The 27,197-nt window shown below is 42.5% G+C and overlaps 1 protein-coding gene across 3 annotated transcripts in view; it reads right to left on the reverse strand.

The window, feature by feature from the left end:
• Nucleotides 1–27,197, reverse strand: part of plekhh1 (pleckstrin homology domain containing, family H (with MyTH4 domain) member 1) — a 51,663-nt gene that overhangs the window by 24,446 nt on the left and 20 nt on the right. Inside the window, exons 1-20 of one of the 3 annotated variants that reach the window (XR_004327002.1) lie at nt 26,753–27,037; nt 22,038–22,226; nt 13,012–13,074; nt 11,770–11,919; nt 11,584–11,667; nt 11,159–11,240; nt 10,495–10,677; nt 9,206–9,957; nt 8,435–8,513; nt 7,298–7,389; nt 6,971–7,118; nt 6,201–6,337; nt 5,986–6,096; nt 5,635–5,721; nt 5,049–5,207; nt 3,309–3,389; nt 2,516–2,695; nt 2,315–2,426; nt 1,395–1,507; nt 203–379 (exon numbers count right to left, since the gene is read on the reverse strand). Coding sequence is in view for 2 of the 3 variants with exons in the window: in XM_032500797.1 (XP_032356688.1) it covers nt 203–379; nt 1,395–1,507; nt 2,315–2,426; nt 2,516–2,695; nt 3,309–3,389; nt 5,049–5,207; nt 5,635–5,721; nt 5,986–6,096; nt 6,201–6,337; nt 6,971–7,118; nt 7,298–7,389; nt 8,435–8,513; nt 9,206–9,957; nt 10,495–10,677; nt 11,159–11,240; nt 11,584–11,667; nt 11,770–11,919; nt 13,012–13,074; nt 22,038–22,187 (2,940 nt within the window). In the remaining variant the exon portion in view is untranslated. Of the gene's footprint in view, nt 1–202; nt 380–1,394; nt 1,508–2,314; nt 2,427–2,515; nt 2,696–3,308; nt 3,390–5,048; nt 5,208–5,634; nt 5,722–5,985; nt 6,097–6,200; nt 6,338–6,970; nt 7,119–7,297; nt 7,390–8,434; nt 8,514–9,205; nt 9,958–10,494; nt 10,678–11,158; nt 11,241–11,583; nt 11,668–11,769; nt 11,920–13,011; nt 13,075–22,037; nt 22,227–26,752; nt 27,038–27,197 lie in introns of those variants that run through there. The other 2 variants (XM_032500797.1, XM_032500798.1) reach the window with 2 other exon arrangements.

Raw genomic sequence — 27,197 nt, forward strand, 5'->3', positions numbered from 1 at the left:
CATACATTTTTAAGAAACGTTTTCCATGAATGCAGCACCACTGCTTCACAGTCAGAGTTACCCCCCCTGGTGTTCTGTCATGCAAGTTACAAATAATTAAAAGTGAAAATGAACACACACATATCTTCTTTTTTCTGCTTTCTATTTGATCACTTTACATTTCACATGCATCGGTTTTCTCATCAGTGTGCACCAAGCTGACCTGTGTAAGGGAGTAGTTGTGTGGTGTCCGGCGGTTGGTCTGCTTGATAAGCTGACAGTACATTTCATTCTGCAGCTCTGGGTGGGTCAGGCACACTTGCAAAGCATTCTGGGCCAGCGAGGTGTGGTAGTCAATAGACGGAGACTCAACCAGCACGTTGATGAAGAGCTGACAGGACTGCAGAGAAGGAAAGGAAACTTCTTGATATTTTAAAATCTGACGCTTGAGTCCCCTGCATTACCAGCAGGTGGAGACAAACACACACCAAATATTACACCTATACATGCATCAGAAAAGAGGAAAAGAAGTTCAGGTGGTAAGAATATTCAAGTCAGAGGAAATTGAACAAACCTAAATAAATGGCATGAGTTCAGTAAATGTGTATGTCAGTATTTTTTGAAGTAACCTTTGTTCTTATCCACTGGGACAGTTGAAGACAAAAGAACCAATTTAACAGTGTTCATCCGTCAGATTCATTAATACTTCAAAGGCATGAAGTAGAGCGTAGGCTTGAAAAGTGTGTCACTTCCATTCATTCTGTTTCTTTGTGTGTGTTTGGGACTGTTCTTTCCCGGCCAGCTGGCCAAAGAGAGAGCCGATCCATTCATCTTTCAGTCCCGTAGTGTAGCGACTGTAGTGGACCGGGGAGGGGGCTTCTGGGTGGGCGCACTGAGGGCTAAGGAGTTGAAAAGAGAGGAAAAGGATCTGCCATCTTCCTACAAGGTCCCCTGTTCTGCTATGATCCCCTTTCTCCTCCCCCATCCTGTGGCTTCAATATCCATTGCTGCCACTCTGAATGCCCTGACCTCCCATGTCTTGTCTTTAAAGGGGCACCTTTCACACAGGCTGCAAACCAGAAGAACGGTTAGCCTCAATCAGAGCAGATAATCAAGGCCATTTTCTCTCTTCCACACTTTTAATGAGCTGGGGCCCTCATCCTTGAGCCTTTGATCTGGTTTAGAGGCAGGAGGGAAAAAAGGAAGAAGGCCACGGAGCGAATCCAGGGGTAGGAGGGGATAACGTGGGGGTTAAACTGGAGTAGGATGGATGATGCCTTGAACAGACCGTCGCAGTGAGAGCTGGGCAGAATAGGCAAGCGGGATACAGAGAAAGGAATGAAAGGAACAAGGAGGAAAGGAAGTGGAATAGCACAAGAGAGGCTGAGAGAGGGGTGAGAGGTGGAGGGACATACCTTGAAGAGCTTGAGAGCTTCTGTCTGCAGAGCTTCAGAGGGCAGAGTGGTGAGAGGCGAGCGCAGACCCTCCTTACAGAAGCTCAAGGCCTCACTCTTCCACAAGGCAGATTCTGGGGAAAAAAAGGGGAAGAGAGCACGAGCACACACACACACACACAAACACACGCACACAGAGAGAGAGAAAGAGAAACAAGATTGAGTTTCAAAGCTGTAATGACTCAACAGCTGAAAAAAAAGTCTGTCGTAAACACAGTCTGCTGTGTGGATTAGGGCTGTCAGACATTTCGGATCAAAATAACATGTAGCATGCTACTGAGTAAATTTACATGCTCTTATAAGACTTTGCAACTTTAAGCCCTTTTAGTCAACTATGCATCTACTGTGAGTGTTACAAATACATCTCTAGTGTTCTAAATCTGATCCAATTAGTTGTGAATTACTTTTTGACATGTTTGTGTATGACACTGAGGTTTTGTTATAAAGTGTTGTTTGTGTGAATTTGTGGGTTATGTATACGCTTCAACCTGACTACTTTTAGGCCAACACAATAACTTAAAAAACTATGGTTGGGTATTGATTGATATCGGTGCATACACAATCTCATTTTATTTCTCATTTAACAAAACATGTATCAAACTGCTAAATGCACAGACAACAGACAACAGACAACACTGCAGTCACTGGGAAGCCCGGGTAGCTCAGTTGGTAGAGTGGGCGCTCATATATAGAGGTTTAGTCTTCAACGCAGCGGGCCGGGGTTCAACTCTGACCTGCGGCCTTTTGCTGCATGTCATTCCCTCTCTCTCTCCCCTTTCATATCTTTGGCTGTCCTGTCAATAAAGACCTAAAAATGCCCAAAAGACAATCACTGCAGTCACTAATGACACTTCTTTTCTGTAGAACGGGGATCTTCTCACCTGGGTCTCCCTCTGCATCAAGGAGTTTACCAATGAGCTGCTCGTATTCTGTGCCCACTTTGAAGCTTGCACAGCTGCCAGCTGCCACAGTCAAGTGATACAGCCATGTATCCTGTGTACAAAAAAAAGCATTTGTGTGCAAAGAGAAATAAATGGACTAAATGTTGCTTGAGTCTCGTCCTAAGGGTAAATTGCCAGTACCTTCTCCTGCTTGGTGCCGATGAGCAGGTATGTAGGACTCTGGTCTCTTGGTTGGACCACTAAGGTGCAGTGGGAGGAGAGGAAACCTCGACTGCCTGCCTCATAGTCCTCATCCGAATCACAGGAGCGATCCACTTCCTGTACCGAGGCCTCCCGCATCTGCAGCTGACCCAGAGGCAACTGAGACAGAAGGAGTACATCAGTAAACAAGGAATGAAAAAAAAAGATGGTGGGAACTAGTATCAGACAAACAGATTTAAGTGTGTTCAATTAAAGAAACAAACTCAACTGACATCATTGCACCTTATTTTCTACTCTAAGCAACAGTTAACAAACCTATTACTCTGTACTAGGGTTGAACAATTAATCGTTTTCAAATCAAAATTGCGATTTGAAAGAATGCGATTAGCTAACCGGGAAGACCGTGATTTATCAAATGTGAATAATTTAGTTGAATGTTTTAACATTTGATTTAACATTTTTTATTATTATATTTACTTTTTTTTCCACAAGGTAAATGCTGGAACTATGTTACGTTTCACAGATTGTTTAAAGAAATGTCCTACATTCTGTGAATCTTTCATTTACTTTATTTAATATGATTGTAGAAAATGCAATATGTAGCAACAAAAAAAAAAGTAATCTCAATATCTGGCAGAAATGTTGCTTAGATTTCGCCCCCAAACCATTCAGCCCTAGTCCGTCCAGAAGACAAGCGCTAAGGACCACGTATTTGCAATAATCACTAATAAAAGCAGGCGGAGACATGTTAGGAGAAGGGAGTTTTGTCAACCTTGTCCTCCTGATTACGGTAGTAGTAGAAGACCTTTCCAACCATAGAACACCACACCAGCTTAGAGTGTCCATGTTTGACCTGAAACGAGAAGACAATGGCACAGAATGTATAAGAGAAGTATCAGGACAAGTCCCAAGACTGTCTGGCTGTTTCTCAAAACAGTAGTAAATAAGATTAAACTTTTTTTGTAATCTTTGAATCTCAGATCAAAGAAGGTTTTTAAAAGCTTGATAGATGTTAGTCAGGGGATTTCTACATCTGACCAGCAGATGTCCCGTGAGTGTGCAGGTAAGTGTGCCAATCATTTGTTTTGTTTTGTTTCCGAAAGCAAAGTCTATCCACGCTCTGATTCCGATGCTGCATTCAGCTTCATTTTAACCAGGAATGCAGCAGCTGCTGCTGATGCGAACACATCCCTTTCAGCGACTTCTTTCACAGAAATATGAATGGAGCGATGATGTCACGGGAGGATGCCGATGACACAAAGCCAGCTGTGCATCGCTCAAAAAAGGGGGGTTGCCGGGGTTAACTGCCCTGAGAGGCAGAACAGCCCCCTGTCTGGACTAAGATCACATCATAACCAGCAGATCAAAGACAACTCTCAGGAAGGGATTTGGGGTGTGGTGAGAGGACGTGGCCTGTCAGTCATCTGTCAGAGACCCATCACGGACACCCGTCAGATGTTTAAGTGTCTTAACCTTACCAAGAGACAGGCATTACAAAGGCCCGGGAAAAGAGGAGGGTGAAAGGGAAGGAGATGTCAAGCATCCCAGCAACTCGGGCCTTGTAGCCGTGTCCCAACGTGAAGGAGGTTTTCAAGAATCTGCTTCAAGTGATCCGTCAGACCTTCCCCACCCCAGTGACAGACACTTCTATATCTGTCTGAAATAGGACGTTAAGGCTGAAAATATGTGATTTTTGGCATCCTCTCATGGTGAAGCCCAGGTTAATCTATACCCTCTGGAGCTATGCTATGGAAATAGGGAAGGGAAGTAAGGAATCTTTACCTAGAATGACATCCCAGTTAAAAACCTGATAAAATGAACTACATTATTTCACACAAAAACCTTTATTATTTCTACATGATTTTAGTCATGTAGTGTCTCCTTTTGTGTGAATCCAGATGGTAAAGAAACTTGAGATGAGAAATGAATCAATTAGTCAATTGGCAGAAATAACAATACTGATAATTTAGTAACAGTTTAAGTTATTTTTCAAGCTAAAAAATACAAAAATGTACTGGTTTCAGCTCCTTAAATGAACTGAACATTTTCTTGGTTTTCTTATATAGTCAACTGAATATCTTGTTTGTATTCAACTGTTGGTCTGACAAAATCAGTCATTTTAAGATGTCAAATTGCATTCTGGGAAATAGTTTGGGCAATTATTCACCATTTCACCAACGATTTAATTAAAAGTGAAAACAATCGTCAGATTATTTGCTATATTATATCAATAATTATAAATAATAGGTGTTATACTCCTAGTGAATGATAACTAAGAGGTTTGGTTTCAACTTTCATGAATATTTAATATTAAACAGAAATAAGGTCTTGCTGAGAAATAGATCAGATGATTAAAACCATAATGTGCTAGCTGTTCCAGTCATAATGCTGAGCTAAGCTAATTGCTTCATATTTAGCGTACAGACATGTGAGGTATTTATTTTATCATCATAATACTTGGCAAGAAAGCAAAAGTGCTTTAACTGATATACCAAGACTTCTGTCTCCTGACCTTTGTAAGCCAACCCCTCACGGTGGGCTTGGCGGTGGTCTCCACGGTAACGGGGCTGCTGGCCTGGACTTTAAGTATGTTCTGCAGAACCCTGATCCACTCCTCCAAGATGTTGGGTGAGTCGGCAGTCAGATAGAAGGTCTTCTTCTCCGTAATCAACTGATTAGACGTAAAGGGAGAAATGTGGGAAACATGCAAAGCCAAGCCGGACTGAGATAGCATCATCATGTCAGAGGAGATCAGAATCAGCTTCTGAAGAGCCAGGGGAACACTTCAAGGCAATGCTATACATGATGTCATTTTAAGCGGCTCCTCTGGAATGCAGCAGTAAAGCTGTACTTTGATGCAGTGTTATAATAAGAGTGTGTGTATATGTGTGTAGCTGCATGTGTCCACTAACAACACGTTTTTCTTTTTCTTTCATGCCACAGTCTTTCGAATTGTTATAAAAAATGGAACTACCATTTCAATTCTTTGCATAGCCTGTAAAAGAAAGTAGTCATAGTGTGCCGCACAAAGCATGCTTTCCTTGTCTTGGAGTATTCTTACACAAAGTTCAGCACTATTGGAAATGTTTTCCACTTACTTGAAATGTCTGCGCCCCTTCTCCACGCACTATACAGCAGGATGTGTTCAGTTCAATCTGACCCTGAGGTTTCCTGATCATGTCACTCTGAATACACACACAAGAAATTTCATTTTGGTCAAAAATGTATGACTATAAATTCAATCACAAAGTAAGTTGTTAATGTAGTTTTTTTTAATGTACACTGACAAAACTGCTGTAATCGTTTTGAGACGGTGCTCGTGCCTTCAACTGCAACCATCTTGTACTCAAACGCACAACATTTATAGTATTTGTAGGTTTTTTAGCAATGTTTTTTATGTGCAGACAGCAAAACCTTCGAAGGAAGGAAGCAGGCAGGCTAACACTCACAGGAGATTTATAGTAGAGGATCTCTCCATTCCTCAGGATGAACCAGCGACGTTTCCAGGCTTTCACCTGACTGCCCATCTTCAGCAGGTACCCAGACTTCTCCAGCATCTCCTACAGACACAAACAGCACAGGAGTTATTCAAACACAACTGACTGCTCATACTGGAGTTGACTTATCATAGAAGTCAATGATGGAAATGCAGGACTCCACTCACAGGCCCAGTGCTCTCACAGGAATAGGAGGAGGTTCGCTGGACTTTGTGTTCCGGTTCGGAGTAGTCACTGTCCAGGGAGTAGGCATCGGGAGGAATTGCATAATCACTCTCTGAGCTGATGGAGGACATGGACACTCCTAGGAAAACAAGAGATGGTAAATACATAAGGTACGGTAAGTAAAAAAGATATATTAGAGAAAAACGCAGAAAATAAATTATACAAGTCGTGATTTAAGAGCCAGCAAGCAACAGAAGGTTTAAGATAGAAGACTCTTACAGGGAAAAACCAGACTCTTAGATCATCACTCACTTATTAGATATTGTCAGTACGTTATGCTTAATGTATTCCATCAGTTATTTTGCAATGAGTTTAAGTGGTGAGTACTATCTGTAGCCACTGGCTGCTGTAATTTACTTTCCCTTTAGCTGCATCATTTACTTTAGTTGATGATTTCTTGGTACTTTCCGTCCTTACAGTGCAGCTTCTCGCAACTGCGTACCATTCTGGTCAGCAGACAAACTGCTGCCTATTCCATGTTGGATTTCTCTGGATTTGTTGCTGTACGGCTTAATTTGGCTATGTTTGCTAAGTACTTGCTCTGTATTGAGACGAAATAAAGGCCAGAGAGGATTACTACCTTTTAGCTGATAAAACACTGGATCCAAAATTCATAGATTATCTTAAACTTACATTGTCAGCCATTTAAGGAAAGGAAGACTTTCCTAGTTGAGATTAGGAAAGTTCGTAATTTGGAATGTACAATCCTCACCTCTCTTGACGGCACGCGGGCTGCCCGGGACGCTGCTCTTTCTGTCCGGGCTCAGGATGGAGGTCCGTAAACTGGCCAGAGAGCTGCTGTCGTCCTCAGACCCGGAGTCATCATCGGGCAGAGGTACGCTGCTGATCTGAGTGGCTTTCTAAAACAAACAATTGAGAGAGCACTGTAAAGTAAAACACCACCGCATGAAATTTCAGTACAGATGGAAACAAGTCTGATGTTTTAACACACAAACTAGCTGACAAGCTGCATCAAACGTAAAGCACAGATCCAGCCTCACTGTAAACCTTTAATAAGAAAAAATAAAAATTCCCTCACCCCTTTCAGTGTGGTGTAGACTGGTACATTGATATTCTTATAGATCAGCTGGGTAAACGGACCTGCCGCTGGATATTGGGGTAAGTTGGACCCTGCAACATAAACGGGAAAAACATTTGTTCAATTTATTGTTTATTGAATTATGAATGTGAACACAGCATCCTTGAAGTTCCACTTCCGGGATTGCTCCGTTGGCGCCAAAACATCCGCCGGATTTTCACTCATTCAGTTTTCAGTTGCATAACTAAAACAACTTTAAAAACGTACACGTTTCACCAAAACAAGTTCCTTCCAAGCTTATTTTGCAGCGGCACCCCGTCTTTTCGCCAGTGCTTAGCACCGCTAAAAAAGATAAATTATCTAACACTTCTAAATCTAATGTTTGTTTTTTTTATCTTGGTAAGAACCAAATAATTTGCAGTGTGACATACGCACTGATTACAGAAAAAGTCAAAAAGGCTTGAGCCAATACAAAATACAACTGGTCCATGCTAGTCATTCTGCCAGAGATCAAAAATGCTCCAACAACAGATGCACCTTTAAGGCACAAAAACATCAGAGGGAGCTGAATACGCTGAGCAAGCTATGACTTAATCCACAACAGCCACTTGGCAATCCACTCCATGTCCCATGTAATAGTTGGAGGGCTGTCAAACTGTGGTCTAGATGTTGGGACAGAAAGCATAGCAGTAATTACACCCAGACCACGTCCTTTCATCGCAGCTGATTAAAAATCAGCCTCTCCCTCAGCCCCCCCCCCACCTCCTCTTATGCTCCTCCTCGGGTCTTTAAAAAAAAGTAAGGGGAGCCTCCTGAAGAGGAGCCCACACCTGTGCAGGTGTGTGGAGCCTTGGGCCAGAGGAAGTGACATCAAAGGTGGAAATGACAGATCCAAACCAACCGCACACCTCCACAGCAGCATTAGCAGCAGCTGAATGACATGCCACTTCACAGTAATGACTCATCTCCTACACCACCCAGGCTCATGCAGACAGACAGGCACACACACATGGTTAGACACTGCTTTACACATGAAAAACAGACTATAAATGGATGTTGAATGCCTGACTGTAGTAGAAAAGTAGATGTTAGTGAAAAAAGGGGCTAGTTTCTTGTTTCTGGCAGCGGGGGACTCACCTCGTGCTGGGCCCCTGGCTCCAGGACTAGCCTCTGATACTCTCATTCCTGACTTTGCCACAGCGTAGATCCGACTCTCCTGCAAAGGTCAACAAAGTCGGGAATATTGCTCTCACTTTACTTAAACATTCGTTAAAAAACCCTCAAATGGTACAACACCTTGGCATTGAGAGTTTTGCAGAATACATCAATAAATTTATAATTTTACAAGATCAATATATCTGTATGTTACACAGCCAGCAGCCGGTTAGCTCAGCTTAGCACAAAGATACGAAAACAGATGACCTGGATCTGTCCAAAGGTAACACCTCTAAAGCTCACCCACGAACATGTTATAATCTTGTTTGTTTGTGTAAGAACAACAAATTCTAATTTTACGGTGGGGTATTTGTTGGACTATTTCTTGGCTGGGTCCAGTAACTTCCTAGAGTCTCTGATGGTTGCCTGGCAATTGGTCCAAGCAATAGTCCATAGACCAATAACCCACTCTAAAACATGTGGTTTGTGTAATGGATTTAAACAAACAAGGTATAACAAGTCAATTATGAGCTTTGGAGGTGCTGCTAGGCAGATTTAGATATTTTTGGACAGAGCTAAGCTAACCGACCGACTGTGCTACCGTCCAGGCAAGAGATCGATCTACTTATTCAACTTTTGCAAGAAATAAAACTCTGAGCCGCAGTGACTGAAACACGATAAGGTAAGATTTTAACTGCATAAAACAACACAAAATGTAAAAATTGAATAGAAGATAATGCTGGTCTCTCCTACCCATGAAGGGAAGCGGTGTAAAGGAGGCGTTGGTGGTGGATCCAGCCGCTCCAGCTCCTCTGGAAGTCCCACAAAGGAGACTCCGTCCCGGCATGGCTCCTCTGATCCCGAACCCTCCACGACCCCGTCCATGCGGTCAGGAAGCCCGTCGTCAATGTCCGTTTCCTCCACAACCTGCGAGAAGGGCGAGGTGGCGGTGCCTGTGCTCTTGAGGGTGGAGGAAGTGGAGGATGGGGTCGTGATGTCTATGTTAACGTTGAGGTGGTGGAGTCTGTCCAGGCTGGGCTGCGGCTGGCTGTAATGCTTCTTCACCAGCTGGATGCTGTCTCTGGGGGTGAGCGGAGTCCGTACTTTAGGTAGCGTCATGCTGGCGCCTGACTGGTGAAAAGAAGGATTGGGGAAGGGGTTGTTGGTGGAGGGGGAGCACGACAGGAGCGGGCTTCTGGGTGATATTCTGAGGGACGACTCTGGGGAGCTCGATCCATGGGCCATCTCGTAGGCTGAGGATGAAGACGAAGAGGAAGAGGACGAGTGAAGGCACTGAGAGCGGAACTTGCTGTTGAGCTCATCGGAGGAGTTGTCTCTGTCTGAACCCCCTGCCTGACCTTCTGGGCCCACTGGGGGTTCTGGGCCACTGATGGAAACAGGGCTGCTGAGGCCCTCCCTGCTCCGAGCCTGAGAGGCAGCATCATGGACTCCAGGGTCTCCAAAACAAATCAATTTACTGGACTGTTCAGGGGTCCTTTTCACATCTGAGGAGACAAGGTTATCAACATTTGAGAAAGTCTACATGCCATGGAGGAACTGATGTTACTCCAAGGAATACTCCACCAAAAATGTGTAGGAGCAGCAAAGGTCTGGACAATAATTGTTTAACTGCTACAGAACCAAATATGCATAAATAAATATATTTCAAGAGATCTGGAGCTATGATGACATGAGAGGTAAACACGGTAGATGCGTATTTAATGATGGAGAAACTAAAATCTGAGCATTAAGTACAGATGAATCACCGGAGGAAAAATGGGGAAAGTTAACGGGCAAATTGTGTGTTTCTTTGCTGTAATTATGAGTATATTCCATGAATCCAAGTTGCAGTCCTCCAGAGGAGCTTAAAACCTTTAAAGAGCCACTTTTAAAGACTAAAGATGACATTTCTACTTATGAAAACGATTGTTTCGGTGGAGTATCACTCAAAGCAGCAGTTGATTAAATTATAGAACACGCTCATTGCTTCAAAAAGCTTCCTGCCACCCATCCCAAGATAACATGAATTATGGGGAGCACACCTGTCGGCAAGGTCTTGATGTTAGAGGCGGCTCCCCGGGGACCTGCTTGTCTCCAGCTGTCATCTTGGGCAGGTGGTGTGCCGGGGCTGCTGGGAGGGAACAGTGGACTGCTGGGCACCAGGTGGGTATCTAGAGCAGGGGAGTTGGCAGGGGATCCAGAGGATGCAGGTTTCTCTAAGAGAGCTGGAAGAGAAAGACAACACCAGTAACTCACTCTCTTTCCCACAGATGCATCAACTCCTTACTTGTCTAAATAACCTTTTACTGCTAACAAAAGAATTGCAAAATACTGAAAATGTCAGCAATGTTATAAGCAAGAAGTAGTGCAATGCCCATATAAATGGTGCACAAATTCATGTTAATCAAATCATTCAAATATTCTTTATGACTTCTAATCTAATGCTGAACTACTGAATTGTAAATCAGTTTGTTGTATTGAAATCTATATTAATGTTGGACTGTACTATATAATGTTTATTTGCTTAAACAAAGTTAAATGGACAAGAAAGCTGAAAGGAAACATTGTTTTCTGAAGCAGAAAATCTGCATTTTGAGCTCTAATGAAGGGACTGTGGCAATGACTCTATTAGGATTACAAAGACATCAAATTAAGGTATTACAGCCTTTAATTCTTTTTAACGCCATTGCTTCTGTTGGTATTCACCTTGTAGTTTTTCCTGCAGCAACATTATCTGTTCCGTCTGCTTCAGGTTGGCCATTTTCAGCTGCTGGTTCTCTTGCTCCATCTGCAGCAAAGCACATTTAAATCTATAACGACAACTTTTAGCAGCCATATACACAAATCTCTTACTAAAAAAAATGAACTGATGTTTTAATTTTAAAGCTGATATTGTGATTATAATTTCCAAGCACGTGCTAATGCCTCTGAAATCTTAATTACAGAGATACATGCATCATCATTGTTAAATAAGCATTTTTTGTATTCTGACTGTGTATAAACAGCTGTAGATAAAACATTTTTAATCATAGCGTCTCTTGTTGCCCCAGGTGATGTCTCTGAGCAGTGTGAGGGCTTTCCCAGGGGCTTTTACTTGAGTCCGGCGTGTATGTCTACATGTGTGAGCTTACCTCTTTAAGTTTGAAGGTGACCCAGTCTTTAATCTTGGCAGCCTTCTCCTCAATACTTTTTGCTTCCTGGGCTCTGACTAAGATCTGCGGTCAGAGAAAAAAAATGAGGTCTGTGAATTATTTCAACCTACATTTTATGAACATGAATGGACATTTCTGTCTTCATCTTGATGGCTTTGTCCGTACCTGTTTTTCCAGCTGCATCTCCAATCTCTTTATTGCAGCATCTTTTTCTTCAACCTGATTGCTCAGGTCTCGATACTTTCTGTACAACGAGCTCTCTGATTCGCTGGTTTGTATGTTTGCAGACTTCAGCTTTTCTTCCATGACGTGAATCTGAAATGTAATATTTAGAGGAGTGAATGCAAAAAGCTAAAAGAAAGCTCTAATTTGCATTTGTTTAGCTTTGATGGGCAACAGAAAAACCAAAAGAAAACACTGAGGATACTTTTTCGCCAACTCTGACAATAAAAAGCTTTCTAAGCCCTCAGGTAGGTCTTGTTTTTTTGAAGAAAGGGCACCATTAAATTACCACCTACAGAAAACACCTGGAACAGCCAGTAATGACAGCAAATGGGAGAATAAACACAACAGCAAGAGAAACAGAGCAGGTGTGACCACGCAATTGCAAATAGCCAAGAAGGTCACGGAGGATTGAAAAACATGATGGACACTTCAGAAGAGGTAATTATCGGGTTTCTACACGAGAAAATCCCCAGACGCCACAATCTTCTGAACACAGCCGTACTGAGAAATACAGACAGAGTTGTGTGGAGCTGATAGTGTGAATTAGCTTTATAGCAACTCCTTTGTCAATGGCTTGAATGTAACAGATGTTTATTAATATTAAAAAGTTACGCACTAAAGCTTTGATGTGTTAAAATAATGCAATACATTTTAAATATAAATCTATTTGTTGAGGGAGAAAAATGAAGCCGCGGCTTTGGCTTGTGTTTAATTGTTAATTTAACAAAATGATTGTGGTATTTTTTTTTAACTTTTTAAATGATCATTCTGGTTGATTAGGTTGACTTAGGTCTTATCTATGTAGTTTTGGTTCTCATTTCTGAAAGTTATGAGGACACTGAAAGTACCAAAGTAATTGCTGAGATCTAATAACTTGACAAAAGTGCGACAACATATATATGTTAGATGTTAACAACAGTTTAACCAGATAACCACAATGACAAGTATGGTGGATTATATACATTACATTCATTGGCCAAATGCTTTTGGCCAAAGCAACTTACAAAAAGTGCGTTCAAACTCAAAAGGAACAAGACCTAGATGTCAAACATTGGAAGTGCAACACTCAAAAAAAAAGTTTTTTGTTTTTTGTTAGTGCTTTGACAAACAGTTGTGTGTAGCTAGCCTATCCTTTAATTTTGTCCATGCTGTGAAGGCTATAGAATGAGAAGTCCTCTCTACCTGTTTCTCAGCGCTCTCAGCCCGCTGGTCGGCCTCGGTCACCCTCTGCTCCAGCTCCTGCATCTGGAATAGGGACAACACAGGTTACAATGGTTTTGAATGCGTCAATCATCAGGTAATCTTCAAGAGTTACATTTAATTTAGAGAAAGAAAAAAACAAAACAAAAACACCTACAGCCAAGAACGACATGTTCTGGCAAGACACATCCCATAGCCTGCCACAAAAGACCCTATCAGCCAGGTAGACCACCAAGCCAGAAGTCTACACAAACACACACCCGCACGTGCATGCAGACACACTTAATCCTTCATCAGTCACCGCTGTCATAGAAAGGACATTTAAAATATTAATGTAGTGGGAATATTAAACTAGGCCTGGGTTCATTCCAGGCCTTTCTGTGTGGAGTTGGAATGTTCTCCCCATGTCTGCGTGCTCCGGTTTCCCCCACCATCAAAAAGCATGTACTAGGTTCTCCAATCAGTGCCCTTGATCGAGGCACTGGTTTAGATCTGGAGTTCGGCGCAGTAAATGGCTGCCCACTTCTCCCTTGAGGGATGGGTTAAATGTAGAGAATGAATTTCGCTACATGTACTATGTGTATTAAAGTAGCTTTAAAAAAAAGTAAGAAATCTTGCTCTAACAAAAAAGTTTGAATTTAGCAAGAAGGAAAGAGGGTCAAGCATCAGCCGAGAGACAGAAAGAAGAAGCATCACAAGATGATCTTCTGTGGAAAAAAAGAAAAAAAAAAGAAAATGAATTGACTGTTTAACAAGCAGTGGCACTATGAGTAGCAGACAGCAAAGAGGCCTTTAGTGGAGGGTGAACATCTTTCTTCTGCCGGTCAAACAACAGCTGGATAGAAGAATGGTACTACTGCACAAGCTTGCGTCACCTTTTGTGCAAGCATGCATACTCATGCTTTCAAAGACAAACACTGTCCATCCTGCAGTATGCACACATCTGCAAGTACCCTCTCTCTCTCTAACTAACACACACACACACACACACACACACAACACACACACACACACACACACACACACACACACAACACACACACACACACACACACACACACACACACACCACACACACACACACACACACACACCACACACACACACACACACACACACACACACACACACACACACACACACACACACTTTTCAACACAGGACTCCTTTTCTTCTGAGTTCAGTGACCCAGGTGAAAGGAGAACAAACATGCTAATGGATTCACTCTGCTTGCGAGATGCATTTGAATTTCTCATGTCATCCTTGTTACCCTTCCCTTTGTTTTATTTTCTGTCTTTCTCGATTCTCATCGCCTCCTTAAAAGGCCCCCTGATTCCCAGAATCCACCACTGACAACATTTGAACTTCCTAGCAACCAGATTAACACTAGCGCATGTTGATGGTTAGTGGTTGAACGACTCCTCACCTCCGGGTCAAAAGCCTTCATCGTGAGTCAAAGTCTTCTTTACCGAGCCTGAGCCAAAGAGCAAACACAAATTTGTCCTCCATTCAAAAACAATACATAGGAGAGGAAGACAAGCACTTTAGGTGGATATAAAGAAAGTAAGAAGTCACAATGTAGATCAGATGTCATCAGAAGAAGCCCTCGGGCAAAATCTCCAGTTTAAAGACGAGTTAGAGGTCAGGAGGAGGAGGTGGTTGGACTTTGACCTTACCGAGTTCACAGGAACAAAAGGTGGGGATATCAGGAATGAGAAGCTTCTAACAAAGTGAATGCAGGGAACAGCTTTAGCATCACAAGTGGGCTTCAAGTGGCTTCCTTTTGTGGGTAAAAAGAGGAGACTTATATATCAGTGGATAGCAACTGTTTTTAAGATGTTGCCACACAGTCCTATCAGATGAACTCAACACCACCTGTCATGTTCCAAATGAGTTCATGTTGATTTTTAATGGATGTTGTTATTTAAGACTCCAGAAAATGTTGTTTTTATACACTTGTTACAATATCGTACATTTTTTTCAAGATTATTTTTGGGGCATTTTTTAGGCCGGTATTAAACAGGACAACTGCAGACAGGAAATGGGGGGGGGGGGGGGACAACATGCAGCAAAAGGCCCCAGGCTGGAACCAAATCTGCAGCGGCTGCAGTAAGGACCAAGCCTCCGCACATGGGGCGCACGGCCAACCAGGTGAAACACCCATTCGCCCCACGTTATCATACGTTCTTCCATTAGTTTTCTTTGGTCAAGTTTGGATTTGCACTGGTGGCAGAAGCCGGAGGTTTCAACCGTTTATCAGCTACTCTTTGCTTTTTCACTTGAAAATCCAGTGCTGTTAGCTTCTTAACTTCTTAACTGTTATCCATTACCACTAGCTGACTTTGATACATTACTTTACTATTTGAACTATATATTTTTTACTTTTAGCTGACTCTTTCAACCATGGATCTAAACTATTTCACCATTCATCCAATATTTATCTGTTTATCCCTGTTTATTAACTATTTGTATCCAGTGATTTCAGCTACAGTAATGACTGAAATTGTGTAGTCATTAACAGTACTTTTAGCAAACTTTTGTTTATCCATTTCTTTTAGCAAAGTCATGTCTATAATTATGTTACAGGTGAAACAATATGCAGATATATATTGCATAATGAAATGGGGATTTGTACGCCTTTAAAATGAATGAAATGATTTCCACATGCTCCCTTGGTGACTACAGACGTACCCTCTTTGGGTACAAGTGACCGTGTTTGGGAATCCCTGTTACCTGATGGTAACAACCTGGCTTCTGCAACCTTAGGGCTGTCAGATATGGATACAGACGGTGGGTTAGTGCTGTCAGTTTATCTCCCGGTCTATCTTTGTCGGTTTAGTTTCTGCCAAGTCAAACTGTGGCTTGATTCGCAGAGCAGAACTATGTCTGCAATCCAGCATCTGTCAGCCAGTTAGCAGTTTGAGTTGCATATATTGCCAGCTAAAAATAGTCCCAAACAAATGTATTCTCGTTTGTGTCATTTTTGCTCTCAAATCTATGGTGTCCACCTGGGAAATTATGTAGCCATCCTTCAAGATGAAAATGTACATTTGTGCCATGTTTTTAAAAGATTTAAATCTTCAGTAGGAATAGAGAGAGTCACAGACATCCCTGAAATAGGGCTGCACAAAAATGAGGCAAATGTAATTTGGTTATTTTGACTGATATTGCGATTGCAATATGATTCACGATATTGAAGGGAATGATCATGTTTGTATCAATATTGTCCTTTACATTGACTAATAGTACATTAAAAAGAAATTGAAAGGATTATAGTGTGATTTTTGCGAGGATCTGTACTAAACAAAGATGTTTTCTGTAGTCTATAGGATAGGATTTGTAGGCTTGGAACGTCTCTGAGTTTCACTCAGAATGGTTTGACACATATTTTGCCTTTAACAAATATTGCGCCCCTTTGTGATTTGGCACTATTCCATATCACGATTTCGATAAAATTGTGATTAATTGTGCAGCCCTACCTTGAAAGTAGGTCGAGTAGTTGGTATTTTCATGTGATGTATTGGCAATAACTAAAACATAGAATACAACCACCTTATATGGCTGTACAATTATGGAAACAAAATCATAATCATGATTATTTAACACGATTACTCATTGAATTTTGGAAAGATGTTGCATTTTTTAAACTTGTTTTTTTTTTAAGTGATACAGTTAATAGTTAATAGTTTTTCAATTCAATTAATCGCACAGCCCTACCACCTTATCCTTTACTGTTCCTTTTGTTTTTGCGTCGAGTTTTGCAGAATAATCTTGTGGGGACGCAGAGCGCCGACCTCCGCTGTCTTAGCATGGATTCCAGGAGGACTGATGATATTCAGGGAGGTGGAGATAAGATAAGAGCAGCCTATAGATCATCTGCTTCTCAGACGGCTAACAGATCTGTCACAGCTAAATACCTGTTTACTGTTACTGACAGAAACTAGCTGGCAGATCAGATCCTATAGATCGGATTTTTCTGGTGGCTGATTATTTAAATCTGTCAGCATTTTTCTCACTTTTTCCTTTCTGTTTTTTTACACCGTTCATATGATTGTCTTTGTCTACTTACATTTGAACATACTGGTCACAAAGGACATTCATTTAGTAGAGAAGGTGGTTTCACTGTGAAATCCGTTCACGTGCTTCACTTGCCTTTCAGCTTTAAACATTAACCCCTGTGCGCAGCCGACGGTTAGTTATGACTCCAGCTCAATCATTAAATGTTAAAAAAAAAAAATCCTGTACATGAGGAGTAGGAGGGTGGACAGATAAGGGAAAAGAGGAATAAGACACTAATTAAGAAAGAGTAAAATAAAGGTTTCACAGACTTAATAAAGGCATCACACAGCACTATACTCCACATACTATACTCCAACAAATGTAAGCTCCAACTGTATACTGCTCTGATGACAACATTGCCTCAGTGGTTTTCTATTAAATCCATTTTAATCATTAAATAGACATAGAGACAAAGCAGTATTTTAATAAGTGAGAAAGCTGATGAAGTAGTCATACAACAATGACCAGAACCGTCACAGGGTACAATGCAGGCTACAAAAAAAGCTAACAATCCTCTCATTAAAATAAATGTTTATACACTTGCATGTGGACCTGGTGACCTTTCTGCACCTTTCTGCAGCCAAACAACCGTGTTTTGCTCCTAAAGGCCCTGACACACCATCCTGATAATCGGCCTTTGGACAGTCAGGCAAGGTCGGAGACTCAAGTCTGTTTGGTGTGTTCCATGTCGCCATCCGTCAGAAGGGACATCGGCTTTCATTTTGGCCGACATGACACGCTCGGTTGGAAGGCGGACACTGCCGCCAGTCGGACTCAAATGATCAATCTGATTGGTGGAGTGCTAACCCGGAAAGGACGAGCAGGATGAGCATGACTAGAGTCTCTCAAAATCTTTTAAACTGACTTTTGTCAATCTGAAATGAAGACCGATTCAGCAGCTGCGTGGCCTATTTCTCGCTTAAAATGTTTTCAGAAACACGTTTCGGTGAACTATTTAAATAAAATATGAGATTGTATTCTGAACAAGCCGCCATGACAGTCTGGCTTTGAATTTCTGGAGAAACCAGACTTGTATGACTCGTCCGAACAGCTGTCGTCGGCATCGCTTCAGTGTGTTCCTAGGCACTTTTTTTGGCCAACTCGGGGCGGCAGTGAGTCCGACTGGCTTTTCTGCCAACGGTGAGCCGTCGGGTTGGTGTGTCAGGCCCATAAGAGCCAAATAAGGAGATTCATCTAGGTAATTTGTCCAGAATTAGATTATCCGAGAATTGAAAGTAACCCTTGAGGTGGGAATAACACCCAATGTAGAAATTCCCCTGAATAAGGTATTTCTATGTTGTGGGACAGCCTAAACTTTCTAGATACATTTCCTCCATGCTTTTTGACAGCAAACCTCTTCTCTCGTAAGCCATTCCCTGTCAATGCTTGATTCATTATTTTCTGGATGTTTTGATTTGTAGAAAAACCTGTCCAGTATTGTGACAATATTGTTTTCATTATAAAGTGTCATTTCTGCCCCAGAAAATAATCGTTATCCTCTCCCCAGTATATTCCTCTTCTTTCTGCATGGAGAGGTTTCTGTTTTTATGGTCCAACAGCTGTCGATTGCACTTTCCTAATCCACAGTGAAACCTCTTCAATTGAGTACTCGCCCTGTTAAACTCCTCACAAGTCAAATGGGGCATCTCCTTCTCTCTCTTCTCCCTCGCTAACAGTCAGCCTGTGAAGATAAATGCCATGTCACCGGCAACCACGTCAACCTTTTCTTTTTTTCATGTTTTTCCATACCAAAGTGGGTCAATGCGTAAAACACTCCTAACTTGGCAAAAGAGGAGATGAAGAGCATGAAGCAGACTTTCCGAACAGTAATAACATGACGGCATGGTAGTCACTCAGCACCCCCCCCCCCCCTCAAAAAAAAAAATAACTCACAAAGACACACTCAGCAGCACGAGCCTTCACTTAAACCCCGCTTAGCGCTCTGTGTGTGTGTGTGTGTGTGTGTGTGTGTGTTTATGAGAATAGGAGTGAAAGTAAGAGATTGATTAATTCGTCTATTCCTATGTAATCTCTATTTTCTCCAGCAGATTAATACACATTTGGTGCTCTAGTATTATTTAGCACTAGAACGGTGTATGTAGGACTGGTCTAAAATAAACTAAATTCCTCATGTTCACTAGCCTGATAATTAGACTCAATTGCCATATTGTTTCACTTCATTCACATGCCTAATTTCAAACTAGGTAGTGGTTACTATAGGAGCTTTTCACAGGCAGAGTAGCAAGTTTTGACTTAAAAATGTTATAATAATCGGTAGTAACAGCAATCAATAGCAATCAATAAGCACAACACCCAAACCTATTTGAGTTGCTGAACAAATGGGAGTTGTGGCCGATGATTTAGAGAGCTGCATCAGGCTACATTTTCATCATAATGAAGGAAAAGTCATCCAGTGCAACAATGTGGCCCACTGATGTGTTTTTAATAGTTGCTGGACGACAATGGAGCTCTAAAGCACAATGGAATAACTTCCAGTTGTAGCTACACAGACAATACGTTATTGTAGGATCAATTAATTTTAATGGGATTGCTTTAAATAAGATTGCTATAAGAAAATATACCTTATCACCTTAGACCTATACTTTTTTTTAAATGTTTTTCAGATCAGTTATGAGCTAGAAGAACTATTAATGTAGGTTGCCAACTTATAAACAATCCCTGTGGCTGGTGTAGAATGTCCTCCAACATTATTGTGGTGGAAGACTTCTTTATTAATGATTTTCTCACAATTATAAATGTGTGTGTATGTGTGTGTGCGTGTGTGTGTGTGTGTGTGTGTGTGTGTGTGTGTGTGTGTGTGTGTGTGTGTCTGTGTATTGGATGGGCTCTCTCTCTGGAGGTCTGACAGAACCTGACCGAGGAGGACACAGCAGGGAGTCGTCCTGCTCTTATCAGAAACATGTTTGGCCTGTAAACATCCTGCTGACTGACTGAATCAACCACTCTCGCGCTCCAGAATTAGAGATGCAGAAAGCGAACCGCTGTGACACTCCAACCATAAGCAGCTCCGGCCTATTGGAGTCTAAAAAGAACGGCCACTTGTAAAGCTACAAAGAAAAGTCAAAGACAGGAGAAGTGTTTTTCTGCTACTACACTCACTCCTCCTCCGTCTAATCCAAACACGTGCACTCCTTTTCCAACAAATCTTCAGAACAGAGCTGAGTCTCCAGATGACAGCTCATTACTTTCTAAAGTGTCTAGTAGTTAGGCTTTACAACAGCCACAACTTTACAAGCATTTGGCCAGCGGTTGGCGGTTATTTCCCCCCAACTTCAGGCGAAGCACCAGAAGTGATGAAATGTTAAATATTCATCTTGGCTGAAACTGAAGCCAACCTCCGATGACACAGAATGAGTGGAGCAAATGTTTACTAAATAGGCTGAGTAATCCCATCTGTCTTTACACACACGCATAAACACACAGTCATCCACACCTGTATTTCTAATTGATTCACATGCTTTAATAGTCTCCTCGTGCTTAAAACGCTTAAAAACACTGCCAGAGGAAAAAGAAGCTGATGACGAGGCAGTGAGATCTGCAGTGTTTTGGTCCGAATACCGTGTGGCATGGATCATAATGCAGATCAGGGTGGCATGACTCATTTCCACAGTAGTACGGCAGTTTAAACAGCCACAGATTTAGTTCATCTTATTTTATATTATTTATGCCAAATCGGATTCAGGTACAATCATTAGCTAGTTTAAGATCAAAACAGACAAAATCTTACTAAAACTGTTATCTTTTTGAACCTCCTATCCCATCAGGGTTACGTGTTGATGATAAATGATAATTTACAGTTTACAACTTACAGGCCAATCTTTGTTCCGACTCTCAGCTACAGTCTCAAGCTCATGGTAAGGAAGCAAAGGATGACATCGCAAGCACAATTTACAGACTGCATTTCCCAGGTGTCTCGGGAATGCTGCGTTCCCCCGGGAGGAGCTGGGCGTGCTTTGTGAGGACTCGGACATTTTGCTGCTCTTCTTCCACTCAGACTTGACAGTTGTTGAGGTAAGTTATAAACTACTCTCATCAGGACTGGGTTGCTCCAGGTATTCGTAAATCCATTACTAAGTTTCAAACTACTAATCAACTCTGGAGTGTCCTTGTGGTTTACAGCCTAGAGTGCAGTTCAGGGGCTAAATGTTAAGACCATGGAATTGACTTTTACCAGAAAGCACATGTATTTATGATTGGATTTGCCTTTATCTATACTTGCCTATTACACCCATGTAGCAATTTTCAAAAGCACGTTATGACTAATACCATCTAGACGTTTAATGAGTTCATATATGATTTTATGGTGCTAGATAACAAAACTTATTGTAGTGTTGATGTGTGTTGAGAGCAGTTCCGTTCATGTTTATTGTCCCCATGGGGAAATTATGTTGCAGTAAAAAAATCATATCACATGGTATTAAAACATTAGCACAGATAAGGCAAGCAGGAAGAAAAAACACAACAAATGTACACCACCACTCATACCATGGACCAAAGTAATATGAAGGGGGGGGTATAGTTCCAGACCAGCTGGGAGAAAGAGAAATTACAATAAATACACAAGCAATAGTTATTATTGATCCAGTTTCCGGCTGGGGCCTGTGCTGTATCTCTCTCCCTCATTCTCTCGACTATCGTTGTCTAATAAAGGCATCAAATGCTTCCCAACAAATATTGTAGAAAAACAAACAACGTAAAGCGAAAGTCAACAAAGCTTTTCAAGCTTCAGTTTTAGGGCTAGCGAAACATTAATCGTTCCTGCCAATCCTTTTTAGTTTTGTTAGTTAAGCGCGCTCATTTAGTTTGCTACACAACAGTTACGCCTGGCAGCCTCTAGATATAAATATTTAGTACCAACTTATAAAGACTCTGGAAATGCAGAGCATCTGCTTGCTCTAGTAACCATACATGATGATTTTCCTTCTTACCTTCTCTGCCAGCAGCTCGCGGATTTTCCCCGCCTGGAGCCGAAATCTCAGCAGCTGCATCTCCAGAGCCATGCAGCGTTTCTGCCAATCCACACTGGCCACTCTGACAGCTCCCGACCCGCCGCCACCGCCCTCCAGCACGTCGGCCATGGCGAGGATTCAGAGCTCTGCCTCTGGACTCAGACTGTACTGAAAGACAATAAACACAAGCCTATTCGTATATGGTTTGTCTGACTTGAGTTTGCTGTCAAAATGCTTTGAAACTAATAACTTTGTCATAGTTAACTTGAACTTAAATTTCTTTCTGTCCACAATAATAAGGCTGAAGTTGAAAAGTATCAGCCCACACAAGGGATACACATATAATTCTGGGAAGGTATTTCTTCAACTTGTCCAGCTCCTGTTTTCATTTACATGCAAAAAAAAAAAAAAGGGATTCATCAACCTCTATAAACGCTCTTTGCTGACCACACTTCCCATGATTCACTGAGGGAAATGTGAGTAAAGCGACGATGAGTCTACACTGACACGAGTTTAATGAAAACTTCCTCTCACTTTCAACGTTGCTTACAGTCACATGTTCTGTACGCAGAAACACACAGTTTAGAGAGATTGCCACAGACGGAATCTTTCTTTCCTTTTTGTCCACAGTCCCTCCACATGCCCACACACACACACACTGAACAAAACCTCAGCAGGGAGGCTCTGTGTCAGTGGGGGAGTTGGTTTCATGTGTGCCGCTTCCCAGGCTTGCCAGCTACAAAGCAGGTCAGTGCTCTGCTTTTTAGCCAAATTACCTACTAACCCAATATCCTGGTCCCCCCCCCCCCCCCCCCCCCCCCCCCACACACACACACACACACACACACACACCACCCCCACCAACAACTCCCTAGCCATGCAATCCCTTCTTAATTACAAGGCAAAAGTGAAACGGGATCCTGCGCAGCACAATAGTGTCTTTCTGCATGACAGTCCCATCACAGCTAGAGGGGGGGGGGGGCCGTCAACTCGCCTCGGCAAAGAAAGGAGGAAGGAATGTGTGAGAATGAATGGGCAGGGTGCTGAATGTGGGAAACTGGGGCACTGAGGTTATTTTTACCTGAGGAGGACTGACTTGTGGCTATTTTTCTCTGGGCAGATACTCATTCACAAAAGGTCAAGGCCTTACTGTGTGAACCCAATAAAAGTCTGATCATCTTGAGATAAAAGTAGTTGTAACAGTCGGCTTTGGGGTTATAAGTCACAAGAGCCCAGTGATGTGCGAGATTTTGCAGTTCAATAAGTAAGAAAGTAGGTAAGTTTAAAAGAAGTTTTAAAAAGTGAAGCAGTATTCAGGCAGACAGACGAAAAGCGCCGCCAGACACTGTCAGCAGAACAGCAGACGTTCAAAGTCCAGCAACTATAACTGTGCCATGGCACTCCCTACAATTAGCATGCTCATAAATACAGGCTTAGCAAACAAATTACAGAAGTCATGCATGTGGAGGTTTCGCCAGCCGACCGCTGTACCCAGGCTAAACAGTCAAGGTTCATCTACCGACGTCTCACACTCTCTCTCCAGGGCAGACTGATGATGAAGATGAAGGTTAAGTAAAGCAAGACGCCAGCGTGGGGAAGAGGGGAAATCTTGGCCGCTTGAACAAGCAGTGCTGGGTCACACTGGGGCAAGCAAGGACAGATGAGTCCAGGCCCTCATTCGGGAGCTAAAACAGCTGGGTGCAAACAAGCCATTTAATGGTTAAACACTCTCAGCACTGCCTTGCTAATTCTCCCCGGAACAATTTCTTTAGCACTCGCTACTTGTTGGACATAAGGGTTTCAGTTCATGTCAACCGGTGCTAGCAACCAAACTGAATAAACAGAAAAGGTAAAGTTAAAAGTTCTACTGAGCAGAATGAGGAATGAAGGCAACCAAAGGTTACAAAAGGCCACAACTCCTCTCTGCATCGGTGAGCATTAGGATAAACTCAACCCCACATCACCAGTCTGCGACAAATGAGCTCATTTTCAATGTGTGTGTGTGTGTGTGTGTGTGTGTGTGTGTGTGTGTGTGTGTGTGTGTGTGTGTGTGTGTGTGTGTGTGTGTGTGTGTGTGTGTGTGTGTGTAATGTAGCTTTTGTTGCAGCTAACATTTAAACTGGAGCCATTTTCTCCTTTTGCATGAGCATAACCCTCCATTGTGGGATGTATCATAGAAACTCAAAAGACAATTCTCCACTGAGATAGCTATGTATGATAATTCTCTTCTGCATTATCTCCTCTGTCTGAAATAGTATGCCAATGCTGGAAATATTGTGGTGGTAGAAAAAATAAAAAACAAAAACAAGCTTTCCAGGATCTGCATGGTAGATCCATGTTTGGTAACACTCAGGCCACCCAGAGAGTGAGGTCCATGTGGGAGCCGAAGCCCAGAATGGTGAGTCCTCTCCTGGATGCAGACAGACACAAAGGCCCTGGGAGCTTCTCTACTTCTATCTAGCTGTGAGAACTTGCACGTAGCCGCGGCCAGAGCAAACAGTGGGGAGGACGACTGAATGGAAACGCCACCGCAACCATCCCAGCAGGATCGTTTGCCTGCCGTCACCGGCAACTGCTTTCTATTGACTACACTGACAGTTATATTCCATTATTTCTCAGACTGAGTGAGATTTGATATCTGCTGAGAAACGTTTTTATTCAAAATATGGAAGCTATCAGAGATTGTTATGAAAATTATTTGGTTGGAACATTGCGCATCTGTCTGTCTGTCTGTCTGTCTGTTGCAAAAGCAGATTGTTCGACTGCACCTTTACTCCGAGGATAGGTACTCTCATACACACACACACACACACACTCCCCAGCAAGTAGTAACTCTTCAGCGCTTGCTTACCAGAGCTCAGACAGACACAGATGGAGATACACACTGAAATAGATTGGAAACAGACACATGAGCGCGCACACACAAACACACACTGACACACTGCTGAGCATGCAGCTGCGGTGATGTAAGTGATTAGGTGGTTCAGTGATATCATCCCCACCAGACATTTCAAATCCTCGCTGTTGTTGTCTCTGCCGAGGTCCAACTTGGCTTTCCCATGTTTTGGTATCCATCCACCCCATCAAATAAAAGACTCCCATCAAACAGCATAGGCGCATGTGTGTGTGTTTGTGTGTGTGTGTGTAAATCTGGGTCAGTCTCTGCAGATTCGTGTCGGCGTGGCAGATCTCTGCGTGTACCAAAGCAGTCAAAGACAAATTATCTGAGAGCTCGAGGAGTCAAGTATGGGTGTGTTAAATATTGCCTTATCTTCTCCCCGGCGGTCCCATTTGTTTAACAAAGGGGACCTCTGTCGACTCCCAGCCGGTCAAGTAGGCCTCACACTTTTGTTTAAATTAGTGCCTCACTATTATGGTACAGCTGGGATAAAGTCCCATAAACAAAGGGGAGGGGGGGGGCTCTCCAATGCAGCAACATATTTCTTAACCTTTGACCCTTTTCTTAGAAATATTGATGTTTATGTTATGTGGTGCAAAAGGAGAATGTTTAAAACTTTAAAAATAACAGCGTTTGCCTACTTTTTATTGTTATATTATACTAATTAAGAATTAAAAGGGTTTTTTAACTGAGCAATTACTCAAATCAGATATTTAAAGCACTGCAGAGGCCAATGCAAGTCTTTGGCCTACTTCTTTAAAACATGAATGCAGCCCACGTTTATCCTCCTGCCATTTATCATCTCATCTATCTTGTCGTACTGCTCCTCCTCTTTCTATCTAGCCTCACCTCTCCTTCTCCCAGCACCTCTCACTTTCCATCCTCCTGTGCTGCTTCTTCGTCTCTGCTCCTCCAGCACCTTTCCCACCCTCCTCATCCCTCCCTCCTTCTTCCCTTCCTCCACATCCTCTCCTGCTACCATTGCCGGCAAGCAAACCTGCAGCTCTCCTCCAGCTCAGGTTAATGACAGGCCTCAGCAAACTGACCACAATCATTATCAGTCTTAGCCTTAAGTACAGGCCATGACATTCTTTTGCACTGAGGTGTAAACATCTACCTCTGCAGCTCTCCTGCGCACACACACACACACACACACACACCACACACACACACACACAGGAGTTACAGTAAGAGACAGCTATAACTATACATTGTGAGACTAGAAAATAGATCTTCAGTTCGTGTTTTAGCTTGAGAAGGTGTTTAGTAACTGCTACAGCGGCTGCTGCAGGGGTCAGATTGATGTATCATGTATGGAGCAGTATTTCTCCACATGCACATGTTGATGACAAGAACATGCATGTGTGCACAGTTCCCTCTAAAGCCATGCAATTGACAATGAAAACAAGAAAACTTTGACCTACTTTTTTCTGTATTAACATATATATAGGCTACTTAATATAGCCTAGCCTGAATACGTGTTTTTAAAAGCTACCTCAAGGCAAGATTTTGTCCAAAAAAGGCCACAAGGAACAGGTGTGCCAGGCGGCTTGGTAGATGTGTAGCAACCGTAAAACCGTTGGTCAGCAAAAAAAAAAAAAAAACAGGCTCAGGTTCAAATAGACTTCAGACATCTCTCAATTTACTTAACCGCAGCTGCGGCTTTTGTCCCTAACAACCTCGTGTGTCTTGGTTAAATGTGTCCCTTGGCATCTGCATCAAAAGCAGTGCGTGATATGGAAGAAGCTAAAGAGATAAGTCGGTTCTATAGCGGAGTCCTTCACAGCTACTATACCTTGTGACTTTGTTGTCTCTCTCCCCCTTCAGTCGGCTTCCCCCGCTCACGGACACATTAGCCTGTAATTCGTCGCAATTCGGCTCATAACTTCTTCACTTCGACTTTCTCTCCGCTCTCATTCCTCATTCATTTCTTTTTTCCAGTGGTTCATGTCTTGTGTCGACCCCCGTCCCGCGGCTGCTTGTCCTTAGCTTTTCTCTGGAGCGCAGACTTCAGTAGGACTTCACTCTGAGCTCCATTCAACAGACTCATCCCATATTCCTTTAAAGGGCCCAATGCAGGATCAAATTTCTCCAGGAGTCAGGCCCCCCTTGTGTCCAGGAGCTGCTCAGGATATTGCACTAGGCTGCTCGAGTTTTTTCTTTTTTTCTTTCAGGATGTAAACGCAGAAGATTTCTTTGAGCTGAAGAAAAAAAAAAGGCTGTTGCCCCCAATAGCCTCA

This window comes from Etheostoma spectabile, chromosome 20 (assembly GCF_008692095.1).
Source record: "Etheostoma spectabile isolate EspeVRDwgs_2016 chromosome 20, UIUC_Espe_1.0, whole genome shotgun sequence".
NCBI classification, from domain to species: Eukaryota; Metazoa; Chordata; class Actinopteri; order Perciformes; family Percidae; genus Etheostoma; species Etheostoma spectabile.